This window comes from Dama dama, chromosome 11 (genome assembly GCF_033118175.1).
Source record: "Dama dama isolate Ldn47 chromosome 11, ASM3311817v1, whole genome shotgun sequence".
NCBI classification, from domain to species: domain Eukaryota; kingdom Metazoa; phylum Chordata; class Mammalia; order Artiodactyla; family Cervidae; genus Dama; species Dama dama.
In genome coordinates, this window is record NC_083691.1 from 82376149 (window position 1) to 82400735 (window position 24587).

Consider the following 24587-nt stretch of genomic DNA (forward strand, 5'->3'; position numbering starts at 1 on the left):
TAGAAAAAACCAAAAGTACTAATTCAAAAAGATACATGCATCCCAATTTTTAAAGCAGCATTATTCACAATTGCTAAGATATAGAAGCAACGTAAGTGTCCATCAATAGATGAATGGATAAAGAAGATATGATATATATGTATGTATATATAGGCTTCCTTGATGGCTCAGATGGTAAAGAATATGCCTGCAATGTGGAAGACCTGGGTTTGATCCCTGGGTAGGAAAGATCCCTTGCAGTAGGAAATGGCAATCCACTTCAGTATTCTTGCCTGGAAAATTCCATGGACAGAGAAACCTGGTGGGCTACACTCCATGGGGTCACAAAAAGTTGGACACAAATGAGCAACTGAGCATGCACGCATATGTATATACACATATTTATACACATTGGAATACTACTAGCCATAAAAAAGAATGAAATTTTGCATCTGCAGCAACATGGATGGACTTGGAGGGCATAATGTTAAGTGACATGTCAGACATGGCAAAACAAATACTGTAAGCTATCACTTATATGTGGAATCTAAAAAATACAACAAACTAGTGAAAATAACAAACAAGAAGCAGATTCATAGATACTGAGAACAAACTAGTGGTTACCAGTGAGGGGAGAAAAGGCAGGGGGGCATTATAGGAGTAGGCGATTAAGAGGTATAAACTATAAGGTAAAAAATAAACTACAAGGATGTACTGTACAACATGGGAAATATACAATACAGTTTTACAATAATTATAAATGAAGCTTAACTTTAAAAACTGTGAATCACTACATTGTACACCTTTTCCCTATATAATATTGTATATCAACTACACTTCAGTTTAAAAATGATTTTAAAAAAAGAACCATTCTAGAATATAGTAGAGTTCTATTGTTGTTGTTGCTTTAAATACCAACAGTGCCCCACAGGAAAATGGTAGTAATCTGCAGGTTCCACAGGCAGATTTTTATAATGTAAAATAAATGTTTCACTACAACTCTCAAAGAGTTGAGAAAAAGCCAAAACAAGTTACTTCTAGGAAGGCAGTGTGGCGCAAAAGAAATCTCTATGGACTGAGAGAATCAGAGGTTCAGATTTGGAACCCAAATATCTATCTATGCAATGTGATAATGCAATGTGAAAGTCTCTCAGTTGTGTCCAACTCTTTGTGACCCCATGGGATATACAGTCCACGGAATTCTCAAGGACAGAATACTGGAATGGGTAAGCCTTTCCCTTCTCCAGGGGATCTTCCCAACCCAGGGATCAAACCCAGGTCTCCCACATTGCAGGAGGATTCTTTACCAGCTGAGCCATAAGGGAAATGCTTTGTAAATATTAATTGAGCAACAACCATGTGAAATAGTTTCTTGGTAGAATTACTTCTACAAATATTGAGAATGTAGTGCTGTACAAGCCAGGCACAATGCCAGACAACAGGAATGCATCAAGGAGTAAAACAAAGTCGCTGCCCTTGTGGATCTCACACTGTGATAAACTCACACAGAGTAAATGAAGAGGTTAGAGGTTAGAAGAGCTATGAAGGAAGATAAAGCTGAGTACATTGTGTAGAGATTGTGGGAGAAGGGCACGTGATAATGTTGAAGCATTATTACAAAAGTACTATATTTGTTTACAAAAACACAAAACCTGCAAACAATACAGAAGACCTCACTGTACAGTTAAATGATGAAGGCCCTTTTCTATCTTCAACCAAATTTCACTTCCCAGAGGCAACCACAGTTAACAGTGTGGGAGGTTACATACTAACACAAGATTCTCCCTAGATTAACTATCCTGTTTAATTCCTCCATTATGACTTCCACTTAAAATATTTATATTTATTTATATTCAGATTACATTCCATTTTTTACTAGAAGCAATTCAGGTCATAACAGAAAAAATTTTTTAAATAACCAAAACCACGGAAACACATTCATGATACCACTCACCCACAGACAGCATCATTAAAACCCATGTTTTCTTTTGCAAAATCTCGAACCTAGAATGACAAGTAGAGCCACATGTTCCAATTAACACAACTACTAAACAGTGATTCTCAGTTCAAACTTGGAACTCCTTTGTCTCCAAGCCTCTCAATTTAAAAAGAAAAAGTATAGGAAAGTGTAAAATACAGAAAAATAAAACAAGAAATCTTAAATTACTTTATTAATATAGTTTATTTTTACAAAACCAGAATTATTCTGTGCATGCATATCATTTTCAAATCTGCTTTTTTTACTTAATTACATACCATTAACATTTTTCTGACATTGAAGAATTCTACCATGTGATTCTTAATGGTCATAATATATGTAACCAATTTATGTGCCATAACATTTAATCACCCCTTCATGGATCACAGCCTTGTTGTGGCAAACTGGATGGCATAACTCAATGAAGTTATGAGCTATGCCATATAGGGCCACCCAAGACAGACACGTCATAGTAGAGAGTTCTGATAAAATGCGGTCCACTGGAGGAGGGAATGGCAAACCACTCCAGCATTCTTGCCACTAAAACCTCATGAACAGTATGATAAGGCAGAAAGATATGACACCAAAAGATGAGCCCTCTGATTGGAAGGTGTCCCATATGCTACTAGGGAAGAGCAGAGGGCAATTATTAATAGCTTCAGAAAGGATGAAGCAACTGGGCTAAAGTGGATACGATGCTCAGTTGTGGATGTGTCTGGTAATGAAAGTAAAACACAATGCTGTCAAGAACAACACTGCACAGGAACCTGGAACATTAGGTCTATGAATTAAGGTATATTAGACATGGTCAAGCAGGAGATGGTAAGAGTGAAACATTGACATCTTAGGAATCGGTGAACTAAAATGGACGGGAATGGAGAATTTAATACAGATGACCATTGTATCTATTACATTGAGCAAGAATCCCTTAGAAGAAATGGAGTAGCCCTTGTAGTCAACAAGAGTCTGAAATGCAGTACCTAAACAGAGATCATTCTGTCTTTTCCCAAGGCAAACTATCAATATCACAGTAATCCAAGTGTATGCCCCAACCACTAATGACAAAAAAACTGAAGTCGAACAGAGAAGCTGTTGTAATGAGAAGACTGCACACTGAAACTAGAGAGTAGACCTCACTCATGGCAACTAGAGAAAGTCCTTGCACAGCAACAAACACCTAGCACTGCCAATTAAAAAAAAAAACAGAAAGACTGCCAGGAGAAATATCAACAACCTCAGATGTACAGATGATACCACTCTAATGGCAGCAGGTGAAAAGAAACTAAAGAATCTCTTGATGAAGATGAAAGAGGAGAGTAAAAAAGCTGACCTAAAACTCAACATTCAGGAAACTAAGATCATGGAATCTGGTCATATCAACTTCATAACAAACAGATGGAGAAAAACTGGAAGCAGTGACAGATTTTATTTTCTTGGTCTCCAAAATCACTGCAGACAGTGATGGTGGCCAGGAAATTAAAAGACACTTGCTCCTTGGAAGAAAAGCCATGATAAACCTAGACAGTGTATTAAAAAAGCAAAGACATCACTTTGCTGACAAAGGTGAATCTAGTCAAAGTTATGGTTTTTCCAGCAGTCATGTATGGATGTGAGAGTTGGACCATAACGAAGGCTGAGCGCTGAAGAATTGATGCTTTCAAACTGTAGTACTGGAGAAGACCCCTGAGAGTCCCCTGGACTGCAAGATTAAAGCAGTCAATCCTAAAGGAAATCAATCCTGAATATTCACTGGAAAGACTGATGCTGAAGCTAAAGCTCCAATAGTCTGGCCACCTGATGTAAAGAGCCAACACTGGTAAAGATCCGGATGCTGGGAGAGAACTTAAGGCAAATGGAGAAGTGGGCAACAAAGGATGAGATGATTAGATAGCATTACCAACTCAATGAACATGAATCTGAGCACACTCTGGAAGATGGTGAAGGACAGGGAAGCCTTGCGTCCTTGGGGTCACAAAGAGTCAGACGAGACTGAACAACAACATTTAACCAATGCTTTATGTTTGATTTTCAAATTATTTCCAACTTTTGAAAAGATAGTATCTTACCAACATTTTTCCAGATAAATCTTTATGCGCATCTATGATTAATTCCAGGAAGTAAGATTACTAGTCCGAAATATACATGTAACTTAACAATTTTAAAACACATTGCCAAATTGACCTCCTCAAATGTATTATTTCACATTCCCATTAGTGTGTGTAAGTGGCAATTCCGCTGCACTCCTGATAGAAATAGGATGCAGTTTTAATTTGCATTTTTATCAAGGACAGACATTTTTTCTGCTTTTACTTTGATTTCTTACTGTCTGATTTTTTCTCTATTTTTTATTGGGTCAAGTCATGATTTGTTCTTTCCTAGAAATTCTGGATCCTTGAATTTGGAGAACTAGATAGGTCTGAAAAAATTGGGGGACAGAGAGGACACACTTTTTCTATCAAGAAAACACATGAGATTTTTTTTAAAAGTTCTTAGCATCCTTTCACTTTAAAAAATGATGGGAGGAATATTTTAACAGAAAAAAAGACATAATAAATAAAGGATGGTTTTTCCCAAGAGTGGTCGGCAATAGTTTATATTTTTCTGAGACCGGAGAAATTTTCATTCAAGCTCAGACTGACTGACTGTCTTTGTAGTAGGATTTGGGAACCACTGCACTCATCATGCTGCAATTCTAGGTTTAGTCTCATTTGAAAAATGAGGTGGTTAGACTAGTGATCGGTAGAGAAATCCTCTTATCTCTTAATGTCAAGGCATTTCTTTCATATACAATCTTACTTTGATTATCTATTTGAGAGTTATACCATATGCATCCATTTCCCATAAGCTTTGAAATAGATTCTATCCATTTTAAAAGGTTAAAAAAAAATTTATTTCCCTGCACCTAAATGCAGCATGCAGGATCTTTCAGTTGTGGCATTTGAACACTAAACTGAGGCAAGTGGGATCTAGTTCCCTGACCAGGGATCCAACTGGGCCCCCTGCAATGGGAGCAAGGAGTCTTAGCCACTGGAACATCAGGGAAGTCCCTAAATTTTTTTTTTTTTATGTTTCATTTTATGTTTTTGACTCTGCTGCCTGCAGGATCTTGGTTCCCCAACAGGGATCGAACCCAGCAATAGAAGAGAAAGTCCTAACCACAGGACCACCAGATAATTCCCTATACATATGTAATTTTTTTAAGGTATACCTAATCTCATAGAAATTAGCCTTCAAGGCTAAATTTGGTGATAAAAGTGACAATTTCCACATTGCTCACAAATACATATCTCCCCATTCCATAGGCAAATACCTTTGTATAGAACCTTTAAGAAGGTTTCAGGGTGTGATTTTGGGATTCCTGGGGATTTACTTTTCATGAAAAACCTTTCTTTTGAGTTTTTGCATGTTATATGTGTCAGATGATTTTTCTCTATGTGCATCGAGTCAAAGAAGAAAAGTGACAACTGCTCTTCCTGCAGTCATTGAGTTAAGAGAGACATCTTAGGAGTGGCCACTGAAGGATGGCCAGCACCATGTTTCAGAGTTTTGTCCCCAGCTTTGAGGAAATTTCAATTTTGTCCAAGGGCCCAGATCATATTAAATTTTTAGATAGTGCTAAGTGCTAAACTCTAAGTCTAAGCTAGTCTAGCTCTAATTACGACATTAAGCTGATCAAGTCACTTTCATTAATAGTCTTCCTTAAAGAAGGAACAACACAAGTGATTGGTTTAGGGCCTGATGACAGTTAATAGTTTCACACTTTTTAACACAATAGGCATTCCTCAGAGAGCCTCACTCTTCCTGGATTGCTCCAAATGCCAAAACCATCCATTTAGGAGTATTTGTATCAGTGGGGCACTCTTAAATCACAACTTACTTACTCCTTAGAGTTGGTCAAAGCATTTGTGGCTCTTTAACTGCTGTTCCCCTCTCCCTCCTATATACTTCAGTACTAACTGCAGTCCAGTACTTAGCTAATGAGAAGTTAATTTCTTTATACAGTATGAAAGACTTACAAGCCTGTCTCTAATAATTGTTTCTTCCCAGAATTTTAAGATATTCCAGAGGGAATAGCAGAGTACGAAATATTGAAAAAAGGAAGTTGTAGTTGAACACAGTTGTTTGGATTCATCTCAGGACAAACATACACAGAACATACATAAAAATATATTAAATGACTAGTGTTGGGGAAATTCCCTAGAGGTCCAGTGGTTAGGACTTTGCATTTTCACTGTTGAGGGCCCAGGCTCAATCCCTGGTGGGGAAACTAACATCCTGAAAGCCTTGGGGGGGTGGGGAGGGGAACCATTGTTGGTAATACTATTCTAAAATAAAGATTATCTCTTACTAAAAAGTAATACATGTAGCAAAAGGTCTAAAACTGTTTTTCTTGTTTTAAAGTTTTCACATCCAAATAAAATGATGACAATGACTTAAAAGTGAAACCAAAAATAAAGATAAAAGGTGAATTTTTTTTTGGGTTAATTCCTTTGTTTTGTTTCATTTTATTATAGGCAGTCAACATTAAATCCTCTTTTCATATTTCCTTCCATTAGAAAAGGTGAATATTTCTCTAATGTTTCTCTGGAAACACTGAATCTAGGGAATGTAGATACACTTTGAAAGCTGCAGCTTTCAAAAGAATTACCCCTCCCTTCATTAAACTAATAATATTAATATTTAACAACAGAAACTTAAGATTTAAAAAAGTCATATAGGAAATATTAGAATATTTGTTGAATTGAATTAACTTTCACATTCAAATTGAAACTGGGAATTTGACCTTAACTTAATACAGAATTCTAGAGGGAGAAATTTATGTGAAACTGATTTAAAAACAATCAGTAGGAATAAAAGAACTGTACAAAAAAAATCTCCCTAATTGGACTGACATTTAGTGAAAAGAATTGTTCTTAAGAGAAAGTTTTCAATATAACAGGGTACAAAAGGAGTACACAGTACTATTATTTTTTCATGGCAATGAGGTTAGCAAAGCCCAGCCTAGAATTGTCCCTCCTTTAATGAGAGAGACTTAAGTTACAGAATCAGGCAAGCCAGTCCAGGTTTACCTCTTTCCCTTTAATGTGCTTGAAATCAGTTTGTTGTAAGTTGGACAGTTGCTTCTTTTCATACTGTTTACATGGTTATTTGCTCAAAATGCTCAAAAATTCTTTTGTACAGTAGACTTTGTATTCAGAGCCCCCAAAATATTTATTGAAGTCTATGAGAAACTATGCAGTATAATAAGCACTATTTTTTTAAATTACCTATGCTTTGTACCTATGCTCTTTCTATTTAAAGTGTATATAAATGAGCATGTAAAGGATCGGTTTTGTTTAATCCTTTTAAGAAGATCTCTGTTAAGTAGATAACAACAAAAAAATAAGACCAATTCCTTCATTAATTTGAAAAGTTATGGAAATATGTAAATTCTTAGCATTACTCTGAAAGAACTCATTTTTTATTTACCTGAATACATGCTAATTTAACTAAGTCCCCTTCCTCCCGTACTGTGTATCCCACATCTATACATAACTTCAGATGAAAAAAGAAAAAAAAAAAAAAAAAAGAAATACCTAAGAATTTCCTCTTGTTTTGTGGAACATTTCCAACTCATGTATTCCAAGTATTTACTGTGCAATGCCTTTTTTTAAATGGATGGTAAAAGTGAAATCTGTATTTACAGAGCTGGTGTCTGGCAAATACATTGTATAAAATTGAAACTGCATTTTTTACGCGAGTCTAACAAAGAAAAGATTTTCACTTATTTGATATATAGAATGACTGAGCAGCAAGACTGCTTACTCAGAGACGACTTAAGAAACTCCCCATCCTCAGGATACAGTATTAGTGGATGAGATGTGGTACTACAGTGCAAAGCAGAAAGCACTAGAAAGGAAGCACAGATATCACTTTGTGCGTCAAATGCAAATGATTTCAGAATTGCCACTACCACAAATGATTTAAGGGTTTAGGGTTATGTCACGATTTCAATAAAAGGAGGTGGGTGGGGGGACCCTCTACTCCTTTGTCCCCCTGACTCCGAGAACTCGGACGGTGTTGGGGAAAACTGGTGGCCGGTTCGGAAGGGGCAGAAGGGTCGATTCAGGGCTGGCGGTCCCTTGGGGGCGTCACCCCTTTCGAGGGCCATGGTGGTTTTGAGGACCACTACTCAGAACGTGGGGGTTTAGCGGGTTCTCACCCTGGCCCAAGCTCCCGATTACCTCTGACGAGCCCCAAAGATCAATGAGTAGCAGTCGAGGTCAGGTCCCCCAGCAGAAAGGCGGCGACGGCAGCAACATCGGTGGTTAAACCTTACAGCCTTTCATGAAGCCTGTCTAGAGCATCTGAAAGAAGATTACCACAGCTAAGGGTCCCTAGATGCGAGGGGGCGTAAATGAAGGCGGGGGGTGGGGGGAGGAGACGGAGGGAAGGAAAATGAGTAGGACCCAGGGAAAAGGGGGAGGAGAGGGGGCAGGACTACGTGGGGAAGGGCCAAGGGTTTACAGACTGGGTCGCCGCGTTGCCATGGAAACGTATCCCTCCGCCCAGGATTCGCGTTTCAACTCCATGAGTTCCCTCCGCACCGCTTCTCTGCTGTTTCCGCCCAGCTCCTTTGTGCCGCGCAGAACGTCGAGATGACGCATGCGCAGCGAAACCCAGCTGCCGCATATATAAGCGCGAACCCAGGCTCTTCCTCGTAGTGCCGCCGGGACCGTTGAGGAGTGAGGCGGTTTCGTTGGTTTTGTGTTGATCGTTCTCTGGGCGCTGCGAGCTGAAAGAGCCCAGCTCGCAGGCCAGTCATCATGTCGCGCTATGGGCGGTACGGAGGAGGTAAGAGGCTGGGGGCCAGTAAGGGAGGTTGCTGTGGGTGTAGTGGGTATTTAGAGGTCGTGAGGTTGGCGCGGCGGTTGGGAGACGGTTATTCCGCGTGCGTAATGGCGGCTTCGGCGCACACCATACGAAGCTGGAGGCGGCAGCGGCGGGGTATCGCAGGGGGACAGCGGGTGGCTGGGGTAGGTCTGTGGCGGGTATCTTTCAGTTCTTGGGCATTTTAGTCTCCCGCCCAGCCCGAGCCAGGCCCTCAATCACTGTTTTGTTGTTGCCCTTCTTCGAGCTGCCCGCCTGCCCGCCCGTCCCCCACCCGCCCCCCCCCGCCTCGGCTGCCATTTTGCGCACATTGACGAGCATGGTGGCGCATTTCTTTGGCGCTTTCCCGCCACTTTAGTTGACAGATGTGGTCGCAGCAGTAAAAGAAAGGATGAATTTAAGACTTAGAAAACCGGCAGCTTCGAGCTGCGCATTCTCGTCAAACGGTCGGATTGCTGAGTGGGAATGGAAGCGTGATCTTTAAGTCTGGCGGCCGGTGTTTCTCTTTTGGCTTTTTTGAGCACGGTTTATGGCTTCTGGGGCGGGGAGCTGGAGTCACGGGCGAGCCTGCGCCTGGGGCGCTTGCTGCAGAATAGAGGAGTCGGCGCAGCCCCGCTCCCGGTCCGCCTTCCGCTGGGGCCGGCTCACCGAGGACGCCGCTGCCGCCGCCGGCCCGCGCGCTCTCCGTGTGCCTGGGGCTGCCGGGACTCGGGGGCGGGGCGGGGGCGGGACCGGGGCAAACTCCGCCCCGCGCCTCGGAGTATCCTACCACGCTGGTGTGCTCGTATTTGGAGGTTTCCCGCGGGGCCCCCAACCCCCCATTGAATGTTAAGAACTTGGTTCGTACGCTTCGCTTTTCAGAAATGTACGAACTTCGTTGGTTTTAAGACTAAATTTAGTCCTTGATAGAGTACTAAGTATGTTTTGCACTGTTAAAGATGGATTTAAGCAAAGAATTCAAACTTAGGCCAGATTATTTGCATAACGTGCGCTCTTTTCTTTGCGTTCTTTAAACAGAAACCAAGGTGTATGTTGGTAACCTGGGAACTGGTGCTGGCAAAGGAGAGTTAGAAAGGGCTTTCAGTTATTATGGGCCTTTGAGAACTGTATGGATTGCCAGAAATCCTCCAGGATTTGCCTTTGTGGAATTTGAAGACCCTAGAGATGCAGAAGATGCAGTTCGAGGCCTGGATGGAAAGTAAGTGAGATCTTGGTGAGAATGTTCCTGTGCCAGGCTTGAATTCTGTAGTCTGGAGGAGTTTTTAAATAATTAGCTGATCACTTTATGAAGACAGGAACTGAAAGCAAAAGTGAAGTTTGAAGGACTTATAAAGATATAGCTGGGGATCGGGATGGGGAATACATGTAAATCCATGGCTGATTCATGTCAATGTATGGCAAAAACCACTACAATATTGTAAAGTAATTAGCCTCCAACTAATAAAAATAAATGGAAAAAAAAAGATATAGCTGGGGCTTCTGAGGGCAAAGAGAGTGGTTGGAAAGTTCTAAATACAGAGCTTACTTTTTTTTTTTTTTTTTTTTTTTTTAGCATTACAGTTTTATTGTTGTTTTTTGTAGAGTCATTTGTGGTTCCCGAGTGAGAGTTGAACTATCAACAGGCATGCCTCGGAGATCTCGATTTGATAGACCACCTGCCCGACGTCCCTTTGACCCCAATGATAGATGCTATGAGTGTGGCGAAAAGGGACATTATGCTTATGATTGTCATCGCTATAGCCGCCGAAGAAGAAGCAGGTATTTATTTTAATAAAGGAATGGTTAGTGTACTAGTTAATCAAGTAATTTTTTTATTAGCAAGGCACAAACGTATTTTTCTGTAAACTTGAATGTTAATTGTTACAGGTGTATTTTACAATTTTTGTTTAATTAAAGAAATGTTAATGTATTAATAATCAACCTGGTCAAAACCTTTCAGGTTTCTTCGTTTGAGTCAGTCGCCTTGATTCAGAATGTCACGAGCCTTATGATATCATGCTGAGGCGCCTTGCAAATCCGACAATTAAGATCCTCCTAGACCTTGAGGTGATCAGCATAAGAGGCCAGATCCCCTCGAGTCATCTACACCTAGCTTCACCTTATTCTTTAAAGGGCAGAAAATTTGAGACGGTGATCGCCGTAACAGTAAATTTGGCTTACAATTGGGGGCCCCTCCGGTTTAGAAAGAGGAACACCAGATTGACCACATTCCCAACTAGAAAAATCTTCTTGCGTCAATCAAGCCTCACCTGGCTCATTTGGCTGTCAGTTTGATCGTCGTGTAGATTGAAGAAAACATCTAGATGCAGCGATCGGCTATAGATACTTCTAGATCGTCTAGATCTACTAGACCATGGGCCAAAGAGGGTCGACCTGCAAACTTGCAAGGTTTATTTTAAATACACATTACAGTGTTTTATATTATGTTAATCTAAAATGTAATTGAGCTTTTAACAAATCTTTTTTTAGGTAGTTTAAAAAAAAAAAAAAAAAACGACAACTAATAGGCCCAGAGTTTATTTCCAAATGAGACACTAAATTTAAATAGTTTTGAGATTTGGTTTCAGCAGAGGCACACCGACTCTAAAAGGAGTTGCCATCTAATATTATATTTTTTTCTGACTTGAAAAATAGGTCACGGTCTAGATCACATTCGAGATCCAGAGGTAGACGATACTCTCGCTCACGCAGCAGGAGCAGGGGAAGGAGGTGAGAGATCTTGTTTAAACTTTAACTGGTAAGAAGTGGTGAAGTTTAATTGGCATCACATTGAAATTACTTTGATTTAACGTTTAGGTCAAGATCAGCATCTCCTCGGCGATCAAGATCTGTGTCTCTTCGTAGATCAAGATCAGCTTCACTCAGACGATCTAGGTCTGGTTCTATAAAAGGATCGAGGTATTTCCAGTATGTAGCACCTTTTTTCCCCCTTATTTGTATTTGGATTGTCCCGTCTTAATGACAGCGGTGGAGTATCTTACGGACCTAATTGAAATGGAGTGCTTCAGAAGATATTTGGGGGAAAAAAAGTTCACTATGAACATGTCCAAATGAAGAAAAGCCAACTAAAGATTTTAAGAGAGTTACAGAGGTGATGGGGGGGTCTAAGGTATAAATCTTCAAATCATTCCAGTGAGCACTCTGGGTAAACATGTTGAAAACTTCTGGAGTCAGCTTATATCTGTTGAGATCTATTCTCATTTACCTATAAGTCAGTTTATAGACACATGATAATAGCACTAAAAGATGATAGTTACTTGGTCCCTGATAAGGCCCATTAGAACAAGGAAGAGATTCAGAAGCAAGTTAAAAGGTTTTTCTTTTTTTGAAGGTTGAGACCATGGAAAATTTAGGGTAATATACACATAGATTGAATGTGGCTTGTTTGACCAGATATTTGGTTTAGACACTGAAATTTGAGAAGTTAAAAATCAAATTAGACCCCTTAGCATTTTTTGTTTTCAAAGGTTATGGAACTTGATAACATTCTAGATAATAAAAGGAATTGACAATGCTACTCATGTCAGTGGTAGGGAATGCTACTGAGAATTATTGCTACTCAGTAACGGCACAGTCTTTATAAATGCCAGAATTCAAAAACTTGTCCAGTTGAAAAACCTGAACTCTATAGATAAATGCATTTAACTTGGTCGCAGGACCTCAAGATGTATATGTCATCCTCATTTGGTTTGCGTTGACAGATTGATGGTCCTGAACCATAATAGTTTGTTGATCCATGAACAGAGCTCTACCCAGTCATAGGAGTTTTCACTGAACTTAACGCCTGAAGAAGCAAAGTTTCCGTTCAGGAGGTTGATAGGATTCTTTTAACACCAGTTTTCTCAAATACCATAAGTTTCTCTTGGATGCTACATATTGTACGTCTGTACAGAAACTCATGATAGATTTTTGAAATGGTAGTTCCAAGTATTTGTCCAGTCTTAGACTGATAGGGCATCTTGGTCAGTCTTAGCCTCTTCCTAGCCTACCTTAAAAGGTACTCAGAAGGTGTTTAAGGAAATTACTCCTGTGGACTAATTGGTATAAATGTGTTTGTTTTTATTAAGATCCCGGTCCAGGTCGAGATCAAGATCCAGGTCTCTTTCACGGCCTCGAAGCAGGTAGAGTAAAAATCTTATTGATGCTCTTTTAGTTATGTGGCACCAATATCCAGAGTTCAAAGTGTTTTTGAATTGTTGGAATTTGTTAGCTATGAGCTAAGAAGTAAGTTGAGGAGGAGCACAGTTATCTTATTAGTAAACCAAACTTTATAACTTCGTTTATACGTGGCCTGTTCTGGCTGACTTTGTCAGCAGGGGCATGTCAAGCTATAGTGAAAAGTTGGTGAATTTGGGTTTATGTCATGTCCAAGCTATAATGAAAACTTGGTGAATTGGGGGTTGTATTAAGAGACCTGTGTTGGATTTGATAGATGTATGGAGAAGCATTCTGGGATCATTGTGCTTTGAGTATGAAAGATTATTTTATGAAGAACAAGTGTTAGAAGATTGACTTTTAGCAAAAAAAAAAAATGGTAGAGTTTTTGTTTCCAGTTTAACTGCAGTATAGTTTAAGCTCAGGACACTTGGGGGTTCATTTCATTGTATTGTAACTGAAGGGGTTGGATAGTACTTTTCACACAAAAATAAAACACAACCTTTTCATGTTTTGACAGCCGATCAAAGTCCAGATCTCCATCTCCAAAAAGAAGGTAAGCTAAATAATTTGTTGCCATATCTTAACTGTCAAGTGTGGCCTCTGCAGAATTTTGCTTACTGCCTACTTCCCTGAGCTCTTTGGAGAATTGGTGCTATATGTTAAACTACTAAACAGAGTTTCTTAGATGACCCCCCCCCCCCCCAATCTCCAAAAAGCAAATAATTATCTTTACCTAAGTTTTGTAAGATTAGTGAAGAGGCTGTTAAACCTTACAGGGTTTGTTTTGTTTTTTTTTTTACACTTCTGCTATAGGAACTTGCTACCCTTTGGTCACCTTAGCATTTCTTAATTTAGTTTCACTCTGACATACATGCAAGAAGAGTTTTGTTAGACACTAATTGGTTCCAAACTTAAATGTTTTTTTCTTTTTAGTCGTTCCCCATCAGGAAGTCCGAGAAGAAGTGCAAGTCCTGAAAGAGTGGACTGAAGTGCTCAAGTTCACCTTTTAGGGAAAAGTTATTTTGTTTACATTATTATAAGGGATTTGTGATGTCTGTAAAGTGTAACTTAGGGAGGGTATTTCAACCATCTAATCAAAATGGATCTGGACTATTACTCTGTAAATTTACAGCAGTAAGATAATACAAATTTTTGTTGAATGTATTAACATCCTATGGTCTGAAAATGTGGATTTTTATTTGGCACATTTAAAATAAAATGTTTCTAATTAGATTTTTGATTTGTGTTCAATATTAATACTCCTTAATTTGGTATGCTTCAGGAGTCAACCTTGATATTAACCATATTCATACAGACCTACATTTAAAGTTTAACGATAAGTCTTAAACATAATTAACAAATATATATATATACACACACTTGGAAAATTCCTTTTTACCCTTAGAGCTTTGGGTCAGATGGTAAGAGCTTGAGTTGGGTCTCCCTAAACAGCATGGATGCATCATGACAAGTCCCTAAGTTCTGTTAGAGTTGGTATTCTTAGATGTTAGCAGTAAGGCTAATTTCTTATGTCAGGCTGTAGGGACCACTGACTTGCTATAAGTGAGCACACCAGGAACTAAGTAAGAAGTAGCTGGACTTGATGCTGGAGAAGCTGGATTTTGCAAAAGCCTACTGGAGGTTTTCAGGCTGTTCGATGGGGTGGTATCACGTTAGAACTCTCCATTCTAGAAAGTTATAGTCAATGTTCTTTGGTTTTAAAGAAGTTTTATATCAAAACTTTTGCATGTTAGAGGAATTGTCTGAATTTGGAACAAAACCTTTATGTAAACCAGCTTTGCAAAATTATCCAGCCTAGATAGTCTCTTCTGTCTCTTCAAATGAATTGCCTTATTCTGAGCAGAGATATTAATTCCCAAGTTAGGTTTCTTCAGTTCCTGAAAACCAACATACTTCATCTTATTTTGCCAGGCTGGTGCAAAGTAATTAAAGTAATTAAAGATGTCAATCAGAAATGTTAATGAGACTAAAGCAGTCTGTAAATTCAATCTATATTTAGCAACACCTCACTGTAGTTACTTTTTGGCAGCATCTGACTTTAGAATATTAGCACCAGTAGATTGTTTATTTGGACTTGAAGCATCATAGGGCAGTGACAGTTAATTTTGAATTTTCTGGTCAAGCGTTTTCATGTATTCTCTAGCCTTGGTGCCAAACAAATTTTTTAGTGCTGATGGCACAGCTTTCCTTGTTTCTGACACTTTCAAACAATATTACTGGATAGCATTACAGTTGGGAATACTGATCTGCCTCATGTTTACTGGTTTGAATGACCATTAGTATGTTCAAAGTTTGGATGCTTTTGTTTTTGGAATTTTGACAACTGGCTGCGTTACATGGTTGCTGTCAAGCTATGTGTAATCAGCAGGCTTGTTTGTTGCACTTGGTCAGCTTTACTTGTTCTGTATATATAAAGAGAAGTTTACTCAACAATAAATCTGCAGAGAATAAACAGTCCTGATACTCAATTTGTGGAATTGGGAGTTCTGAGCCCAGAGTAGGAATCATTAATTCTGTAGCTTTGGGATGGATTACTAGCAGCATCCTAGAGATTAGTTGTGAGAGGATAAAAATACGGAAGAGGGGTTGGGGCAAAAAATGAATTTAATAAGCACAGAAAATTCTGTTTAAAACACCCTTGCAGGAAAGGGAGTACAGGGTATGTAGGTCAACACCTTTTTTGTAGCCATGGCAACTCAGTACCTACATTTGGTATTCATCTTGAACTGGCTGGCACAGTGCACCTTTTTAAAAAAAACATTTCAAGGTTGGGACTGCTAAATGGATTGTGTGATTGATTTGAAAAGTGTTGGTTCATATTTAACCATTATTAACCTGGTAGCTGATTGAACATGTCAGACACTGCTTTGGACGTAGAACCTTACTTGGCACTCTCTCCTAGGTGTAGAGGTAAGTAAAGCATGACAGGACTTGACTTTAATTCTCCTTCAGGCTTTGAACTAAGCTAAGTATCAAGGCAAAGTGAAGTGCTGTGTTTTGCCATGTCCCCTCTATTGAGAAAGAAGAAACTTTGGGGGGTTCTTGAAATAATACCAATTTGTGACTAGGTTAAATGAATGATAGTGTGGTATTGTGATTTTCATCATTGTGTAGCCTATGTTGAAGTTGAGTGTTTTCCGGGATATAGTAAGCTAAGTAGGAATTGAAAGCTGTAAAGCTGACATGTTGACTGAGTTTTCAGTGAAGGACAGTAGCAAAGAATTCACTAGATCTGGCTCTGAGCAATTAATTTCTTGGAGACCTTTACAGGGGAGGGTTGAATAGCCTAGAAGATGTTTATGTAATTTTATAGCTGGGAAGATGTGATGAAGGCATGGTTAAAGTAGAAAGAAATACTGGGGTCTTGGCTGGTGTTGGTGTTAATAACTTGGTTATTTTCTTTCCAGACCTAATGGGGAAAAGATGCTGGATAGAAGGGTAATTCTAGAACACAGAATGTAGCCAAATAATGAGCCCTCAAGGCTAGTTGCCAAAGCTAATGCTTTTCCCATTTCCCACAGGCTACTGGCCCAACCTATTTGCCATTTCATGTCACTTTTTGATTTGGTGTGTATAGCAAGAAGGCTCTACCCTGACTCTGAACCACCCAGTTACCTCCCCAAAAGCAACCATTGTCATTTGTTGAGATACTTTTCCCTTTTTTTGGCTGCACTGTGTGGTTTGTGGAATCCTATTTGCCCAATCACGAATTGAACCTGGTACCTGGCTGTGAAAGCTCTGAGTCTAACCACTGGACCGCCAGGGAAGTCCCACTCTCCTTGTTTCTTTTTTAAAAAGATTATTTATTAATGGCTGTGCTAGGTCTTGCGGGAAGTCAGGGCTCTAGTTGCAGTACATGAGCTTCTCGTTGCAGTGGCTTCTCATTGTGGCGCCTCAAGAGTGCAGGCTTAGTAGTTGTAGCAATGGGCTTAGTTGCCCCACTGCATTTGGAATCTTCCTGGACTAGGGATCGAACCCATGTTCCCTGCATTGGCAGGCGGGTTCTTTACTAATGAGCCATCAAGGAGACCCTCCTTTTTTCTCTTAACACATACATAAGCCTTGTTTTTCTCATTTAATATCTTAGAGATCTTTTTTTCCTCCCCAATTATTTTCATTAGTTGGAGGCTAATTTACACTATTGTAGTGGTTTTTGCCATACATTGACATGAATCAGCCATGGATTTACATGTGTTCCCCATCCTGAACCCCCTCCCACCTCCCTCCCCATCCCATCCCTCTGGGTCATCCCAGTGCACCAGCCCCGAGCACTTGTCTCATGCATCCAAAGTAAAAATGGCACTTTTTTAAAGCTGCGTACTATTAAGTTGCTTGGGTGTTGGATAATTTGTGCATTAAACTTCTGTGCTCCTTCAGTGTGCCAGGTACTGTTAGCTTTGGAATATAGAAGTGAACAGTCTTTCTTTCATCTTCATTGAGTTAAAGTTCTGGAAAGGAGATGAACAAACACCAGGTGGGTAATACATGATATGGAGAATAATGATACAAAAGGATAGGGGATTGGTTGCATTTGTGTAAGGACTGGTCTAGGGAGGCCTCTGATGGTGACATTTGAGCAAGTGAGAGTAAGCCACACCAACTTCTGGGGCACAGTACAGCAAAGGCCTAAAGTAGCTGGAGGCTAGGAGGCCAAGAGGCAGTGATCAGAGGGAAGAGTGGGAAGCGATGGTTTAGGAAGGAGGATGTAGGATTATAGATCGTGTAGGACTTTGTATGCCTTGAAAGGGACTCCTTGTTTTCCTTAGTTTTTGAGCTACAAGTAGTAGCAATTTAATCAGTTTTCTATTCATGGACGTGAGAGTTGTTTCTAATTACTATTACAGTGCTGCAGTGAATAACCTTACTCAGTATGTCACATGTGTGACCCTGTGTATGTATCTAGGATAATTCCTAGATGTTGAATTGCTGGGTCAGAGGGTCTGTGCATTTATATTTTTGCTGGTACTGTTTGCCCTGGTGGAAATGTACAGGAGAGCCTATTTCACTCTGACATTGCCCGTTTGGTACACGTGGTGTAGCCACATGATGGGCCGTCAACGTTGTTGATTTTTACCGATCTTGTGCTGAAACATGGTATCTCAGCATGGTTTAATTTCGTGGTAAAATACATGTTTTTCCCCCAACTTCTGTTAATTGTCATGTATTCAAGTCTGGTTTAGGTTCCCTTGCTCTCAGCACACTGACCTCTATAGGAGAACACTGGGATGCCGGTTTACTTCTCTGCAGGTATGCTGTCGCAAGGCACATTGTGACCGCAGGTACCTTGTTCTGTTTCTTCACTGCCTAGTGCTTATTAACACTTAAACATCTGATGAATGAATTCATGGATGAGTGCATGAATTCTAATCTGTTAAACCAAACAAAATTGGAACTGTATAACTAATCACCATTTCAATTAAAAGCCCACATTTTCAGTTTAGTAGCCTATCAGACTCTGTCTGCATCTGCTTGCAGGGGACGTAGATCCTTAGGCTGCTGTTTACAATGCCCAGCTCTACTCTGCAATTCTAGTGCAAGGTTTGTGCCTCATCTGGGTTAACACTGAGAGGCTGAGAGTTCTGCTCAGAAAGAGTAGAGAATTTCTGTGCAGAAAAATCTCTGCTAGGAAGGGTTCAAACTTACCCTCCTCTCTTCAAGAACTGGTGAGCCCAGGTGAATCAGCCTAACCTACATAAGGAAGGTCAAATCATCCATTTCTCATGACAGATGCCTAAGTTTATGTCTTAGCCACCTCTAGATTCCCTGGGAATCTGTGACTGAAGCTTGAAGAAGGGTGGATATGATCCTATTAAAAGACTGTTTTTATCTTGGTTAATAACATACCTTCAAGAAATCTGGGTTCTAGAAAATGAATCTTTTTCACTGCCAAGGATCAAAAAAATCTAGCTGTAAAGAAATATAATCGATGTGGCAGAGGTAAAGGGAGATAGGTCTGTTTGCCTTGGTCATTGTCGGGAGGACCATCACCAGAATGCCTGGGCCCCTGTAACAAGTTATGAGTTCTTTGCCTGAGAATGGGCACCCTGTGACATTTTGTGTTACAGTGGCTAAGTTGAGTAATTGCAACAGATTAAGTGCCACAAAGCTTAAAATACTTCGTCTCTTGCCCTTTACAGAAAATGTTTGCAAATCCCTGATTTACACTTACCTCTTTTTTTCGGGGGCCATGATGCAAGGCCTGTGAGATTTTCCCCGACATTTCTCTAACTATTTAGTCTTCAACATAATGGTGCCAGGATTGTCAGTCTGGTTGCTGGGGTCTTAACAAAACAGACCTTTGGTCTGGGAAGATTGTTTCTCTGACTCAATCTTGAAGTGCTTCCTGAAGCTAGAGAGTAAATTCTAGCTAAGCACACTAATGCACTTATAATATTAGTGAATGTGGAGACTCATTACTATGAGGAAAGCTTTTACTTTATGCTAGGGCCAGTGGTTCTCATCCCTAGCTACAAATCAGGATCACCCAGGGAGATTTAAAAACAGTGTAATGAAATCAAAATTGCTGAGGGTAGCTTGGGCATTAATATTCTAAAAAATCTCCCTTAGTGATTCTAATATACAGCCACAATTGAAAACTACTGCTGAAGGGGTTAGTTCTAGCTAGCTCCTACTTCACTATAACGTTATTAGACAGACTGGCCTGGCTTACTGCTATTATCATAATAGATAAAAAGAGCAGCACTCACGTGATTAAAAGGATTCTACAATACATCCTCCAGGATCCTTTAACCAACTGACCCTATGGAATGGAAACTTTCTATGAAAAAGTTTATATTAGTACCACTAGAGGTCACTGTGCTCAAGAGAAATACTTGTTTTTTAAAAAGGTAACATTCTGTTCAAGGAATTTGAAGGGGTATTTATCAGAACTGTTTGGATTTTGTCCAACACTAAGTTCATTGGAAGGACTGATGCTGAAGCTGAAACTCCAATACTTTGGCAACCTCATGTGAAGAGTTGACTCATTGGAAAAGACCCTGATGCTGGGAGGGATTGGGGGCGGGAGGAGAAGGGGACGACAGAGGATGAGATGGCTGGATGGCATCACCGACTTGATGGACATGAGTTTGAGTAAACTCCAGGAGTTTGTGATAGACAGGGAGGCCTGGCATGCTGCGATTCATGAGGTTGCAAAGTGTCGGACACGACTGAGCAACTGAACTGAAGTGAACTCCAAACGTGGCCCCTGGTCACAATAATTGCTTCAAAGCATCTAAGGCTCTACTGCATATACATTTATAATTGTTATAGCTTTGCAATGTGTTGATTGTTTTTATTGTCAAATATCTCAAGTCTTTATCTCAAATATCTGCTTGTTTTAAAGTCTTTTTTTCCCTGATATTAATATAGCCATTTTACCTATTTTATGGCTACTGTGTTTATATCTTTTTCATCTATTTACTTTCAGCTTATTGGTGCATATACAGTTGACCCTTAAATAGCACAGGTTTGACCAGCATGGTCTTCCCTGTTGGCTCAGTCAGTAAAGAGTCTGCCTGCAATGCGGGAGACCCAGGTTCAATCCCCGGGTGAGGAAGATCCCCTGGAGAAGGAAATGGCAACCCACTCCAGTATTTTTGCCTGGAGAATTCCATGGACAGAGGAGCCTGGTGGGCCTACAGTGCATGGAGTCACAAAGAGTCAGACATGACTGAGTGACTAACACTTGACCAACATGGCCCACTTACACACGGATATTTTTTCAATAGATTCTATATACCTACATGATTTGCAGGTGTAGAACCGCAGATGCAGATGACTGTAGTTACATGTGGGTTTTTGACTTGGTGGTCATGGTGGTGGGCTACTTCAAAGGTCAACTGTAGTTAGTCGCTAGATCTTGACTTTTAATTCAGTCTTAACAAACTGCCTTTTGGTTTGTTTAAGCCATCTACAGATAGAATTACTGGTATGGTTGGGTTTACGTTTGAGGTTTGTTGTTTTCTGTATGTCTCCTGTCTTTTTACCATTTTGTATTAAATATTATTTTAGTGTACTATTCAAATTCCTCTTGATTTTTTAAAACTATTTTTTAGTTATCTCCTGAGTGGTTGTATCTTGTTACTGTTCAGTCACAAAGCTGTGTCTGACTCTTTGTGACCCCATGAACTGCAGCACACCAGGCTTCCCTGTCCTTTACCATCTCCCAGATCTTGCTCAAACTCAGGTCCATCGAATTAGTGATGCCGTCCAACCATCTCATCCTCTGTTGTTCCCTTCTCCCGCCTTCACTCTTTCCTAGCATCAGGGTTTTTTCCAGTGAGTCAGTTCTTCGAATCAGGTGGCCAAAGTATTGGAGTTTCCTCTTTAGCATCAGCCCTTCCAAGGAATATTCAGGACTGATTTCCTTTAGGATTGACTGGTTGGATCTCCTTGCAGTCCAAGGGACTCTCAAGAGTCTTCTCCAACACCATAGTTCTAAAGCATCAATTCTTCAGCGCTCAGCTTTCTTTATGGTCCAACTCACATCCATACATGATTACGGGAAAAACCATAGCTTTGACTGTACAGCTGGATCTTAATTTATTACAATCTCCTTCAAATTAATAGTCTGGTAAAACCCCAAAATTTTGCTCCAGTATATTTTCTTTTCCCAAACTTCTCTCCCTGTGCTACATTACGTGTTACAAACTCAGTAACATGGTGTTTAATTATTGCCTCATACAACCTTCTGTCTTTTAAAGAAAAGATGAGAAAATTTACTGTTTCTGGTATTTTTCATTTCTTTCCATGGATTTGAGTTACTGTCTTAATTCCCTTGCAGCATTAAAGGAAAACTTCCTCTAGTATTTCTTGTAAGTAGTTCTGCTAGCAGTGAGTTTTCTGATTCTTTATCTGGAAATGTTTTTGTCCCACTTTTGCATTTGAAGGGTAATTTGGGCGTTTAAGCACATTGATTGTGCCCTTTACTGCCTCCTGCCCTCTGTTGCAGGCAGAAAGTCAGATGTTAATTGTATTGGTGGTCTCCTGTAGTGACGAGACTTTTTTCCTCTTGCTTTCAAATTTTTCTGTCTTCAGGTTCATTTATTTTTTTCTCCCTGCCATCTTTAATCTGCTTCTGAGCCTCTGTAGTTGGAACTGTAATTTGTTCAACCTCAGAATTTTGCTTGGTTCTTTTTTTATAATCTCTATTCAGTATTTTGGCTATTTCTAAAAGAACATTCTTGTGTTTATTTTTAAGCTCAGCTTTGTAGGGGTTGCCCTGTGTCTGCATAGCTGGCTCAGTGGTCAGCAACTGGGTAGTAGTGCTCACACATTTCAACCCCGATTATTGTCCTCTGCTGATGGATCTGTGTGAAGGTAGGGAGTGGATTCAGTGTTTAGACATTTTTTCAAATCTGTTTTCGTTTTTGCTAAGTCCTTTTAATTTCCTTTGCATGTGCCTGCTGCATCAGAGTTGGCCAGGAGTGTGGGTGTGAATAGCTTGACCCCTTCTGGTCTTTGCTGTGCATGTGTAGCCTCTGATCACCCAGAGGTGTGCTTGTTCCAACCACAGTTGCAACCTCAGGCTAATAGAGCCATTAGCCTCCTTGCTTATAGAGCACCAAGATCATTATTTTTATTAACAAAGCAGTTGGGTATGGATATCACCTGCCACTCCAAACTGAGAGAACCCTCCCATCCCTGAAACCATAGCAGTAGCAGTCTCCTGGTCTTCATGCTCTGTTTCGCCCTGGCAGAAGCTCCACTGCAAGTGAGCTGGGGAAGGGAAGGGAATGGGAGCAGCCCCAGGCAAGGATGCCACACTCAATCTTACATTTTCTACTCAAAGTTCAGCAGTTTTTCAAACAAACATGTCTTGTATGTTTTGGGTTAGTTGCCAGAGTGACAAACTTGTTTTGTCTCAGTTTTTTTCTACATTATAGTTACTTTTTTGAGAAGAGAGTTTGCTGACTTCACTTAACCATAGCTGGCAGTGCTACCCAGATCATCTGAGACTTTCATTATGATTTGAGTAATTGAATTTGAGAAGCTGGAACTTAAAAGAAGATAAAAATTCTTTGATTGAAAAAGGATCACAGTCCTGTCCAAACTCTCCAAATAACCCAGGGAACTAGATCCCACATGCCACAACTAGGAGTTCACATGCCACAACAAAGATCAAAGATCCCACATGCTGCATGCAACTAAGACCTGGAGCAGCCAAATAAATACTTGAAAAAAAAGCCCATTGCAAACTTCTGATTCCATTGTTTCATTTTAAACAGTTAACAGTTATAACTGGTGATGGGAACTGGCTAGGGAACAGGGTATATGCTGTGCTTTCTGTTTTCTGCTGGTAGTTTTTCATGTTCTACTTTTTGCAAATGACCCATTTATTCTTTGATGCTAGCTAGTTTCCTTTAGTCTTTGGAGATTGAGCTTGTCATTGGTCACCTAACAGTCACAACAGTTCAACATCCATAGCATGCATCTTAGACTTTATAGCAATGATTGTGCAAATTATTTAATGTTAAATCTTACCTTGTTAGGCAAAATAGGTGGGAACTGGAAAAATGAAAATTTCAGTCAGCGATAAGAACTTGTGTCATGAATTTGAAACAAAGGAATACATAGATCGTTGAACTGAAATCAATAATATGCTCACCTATGAAAGATCAGAGCTCAGAATAATACAGTACTAGTTTGGTCGTGGGTGGGGGCTGGTGTATGGTAAAGAAGGCATGGACTTCTGGGGACCTGGAGACTTACTCTTGGTGGGGGTTGCATTTGAGTAGATATTTACATTTTCAACAAGTCTTTAATAATTCTATAATATATGGTGTTTTCCATACCAAATAATACCATGGTTTGTTTTCACCACTTCACATTAATTGTACTAGTGGCCAACTTTAGTTTCTGCCTGCAGACTTATACTCATCCTCCAGATAATTACAGTCTATTCCCTATGCCTCAGAGGTGAGAAAACAGGCCAAGTGAAATTAGACTGTTTGCCCATGTAGTAAAAGCCAGGAGCAAAGTCAGTGGTCAGGGCTCCCAGCTCTGTCATGGTGCAATTCTACATCATCTAGTTGTTACTATTAGTCTTGTCATCCCCAAAGAGATTTGTGATGTTCCTAAGGAACATACTATATCTTGGACATCACCTCTTGAACTGCTTAATGTGGACTTAATGTGAACTGCTTAACTGCTTAATGTCAAGAGGACATCACCTCTTGAACTGTGATGTTCCTAAGGAACATACTATATCTTGGACGTCACCTCTTGAACTGCTTAAAAGACCCAGGAGAGAACTGTTAAGTGCTCAGAAAATTCATTTTTAGTTCAAAGTGAACTAAAAAACAGTATCTTCAAGGGGTGACAGAGGATGAGATGATTAGATAGCATCACCGACTCAATGGACATGAATCTGAGCAAACTCCAGGAGCTAGTGGAGGATACTATACTCTTATAGAGGATCCTGCAGCCTGGTGTGCTACAGTCCATGGGCCCAGAGAGTCAAACTCTCTGAGCAACTAAACAACAAGGAGAAAGGGGAAGTATGTAGGAAGGTCCACAGGCTGCTAGTAGATAGTATTCCCAGCTAGGGCTGGGACTGGAGAGCATAGTAGAATCCAGA

At 40.0% G+C, this 24587-nt stretch overlaps 2 protein-coding genes across 6 annotated transcripts in view; one reads left to right on the plus strand and one right to left on the minus strand.

Moving 5' to 3' along the window:
* LOC133064987 (tetratricopeptide repeat protein 39B-like) overlaps positions 1-8596 on the minus strand; it is a 36700-nt gene extending 28104 nt beyond the window's left edge. The window contains exons 1-2 of one of the 3 annotated variants that reach the window (XM_061155562.1): positions 8469-8596; positions 8182-8304 (exon numbers count right to left, since the gene is read on the minus strand). The gene's annotated coding sequence lies outside the window, so the exon portion shown is untranslated. Of the gene's footprint in view, positions 1-8159; positions 8305-8464 lie in introns of all 3 variants that reach the window. The other 2 variants (XM_061155564.1, XM_061155563.1) reach the window with 2 other exon arrangements.
* Positions 8597-8641: 45 nt separating this feature from the next.
* Positions 8642-14218, plus strand: SRSF7 (serine and arginine rich splicing factor 7). Of its 3 annotated transcripts, none has more exons than XM_061155565.1 (8): positions 8642-8791; positions 9845-10025; positions 10409-10585; positions 11462-11536; positions 11624-11734; positions 12895-12948; positions 13503-13538; positions 13919-14218. In XM_061155565.1, the coding sequence occupies exons 1-8, from the start codon at positions 8764-8766 to the stop codon at positions 13971-13973; spliced, it is 717 nt and encodes a 238-aa protein (XP_061011548.1). In that variant the 5' UTR covers positions 8642-8763; the 3' UTR covers positions 13974-14218. The 3 variants fall into 3 exon arrangements, with proteins under 3 accessions (XP_061011548.1, XP_061011549.1, XP_061011550.1); XM_061155566.1 differs by having other exon boundaries at positions 11624-11725; XM_061155567.1 differs by having other exon boundaries at positions 11624-11701.
* The last annotated feature ends 10369 nt before the right edge of the window (positions 14219-24587 follow it).

Coding starts and splice junctions, on each gene's coding strand:
- SRSF7 (XM_061155565.1), top strand. CDS start 8,764: ATGTCGCGCTATGGGCGGTACGGAGGAG. Junction 10,586..11,461: donor AGCCGCCGAAGAAGAAGCAG/GTATTTATTTTA, acceptor CTTGAAAAATAG/GTCACGGTCTAGATCACATT. Junction 11,537..11,623: donor AGCAGGAGCAGGGGAAGGAG/GTGAGAGATCTT, acceptor TTTAACGTTTAG/GTCAAGATCAGCATCTCCTC.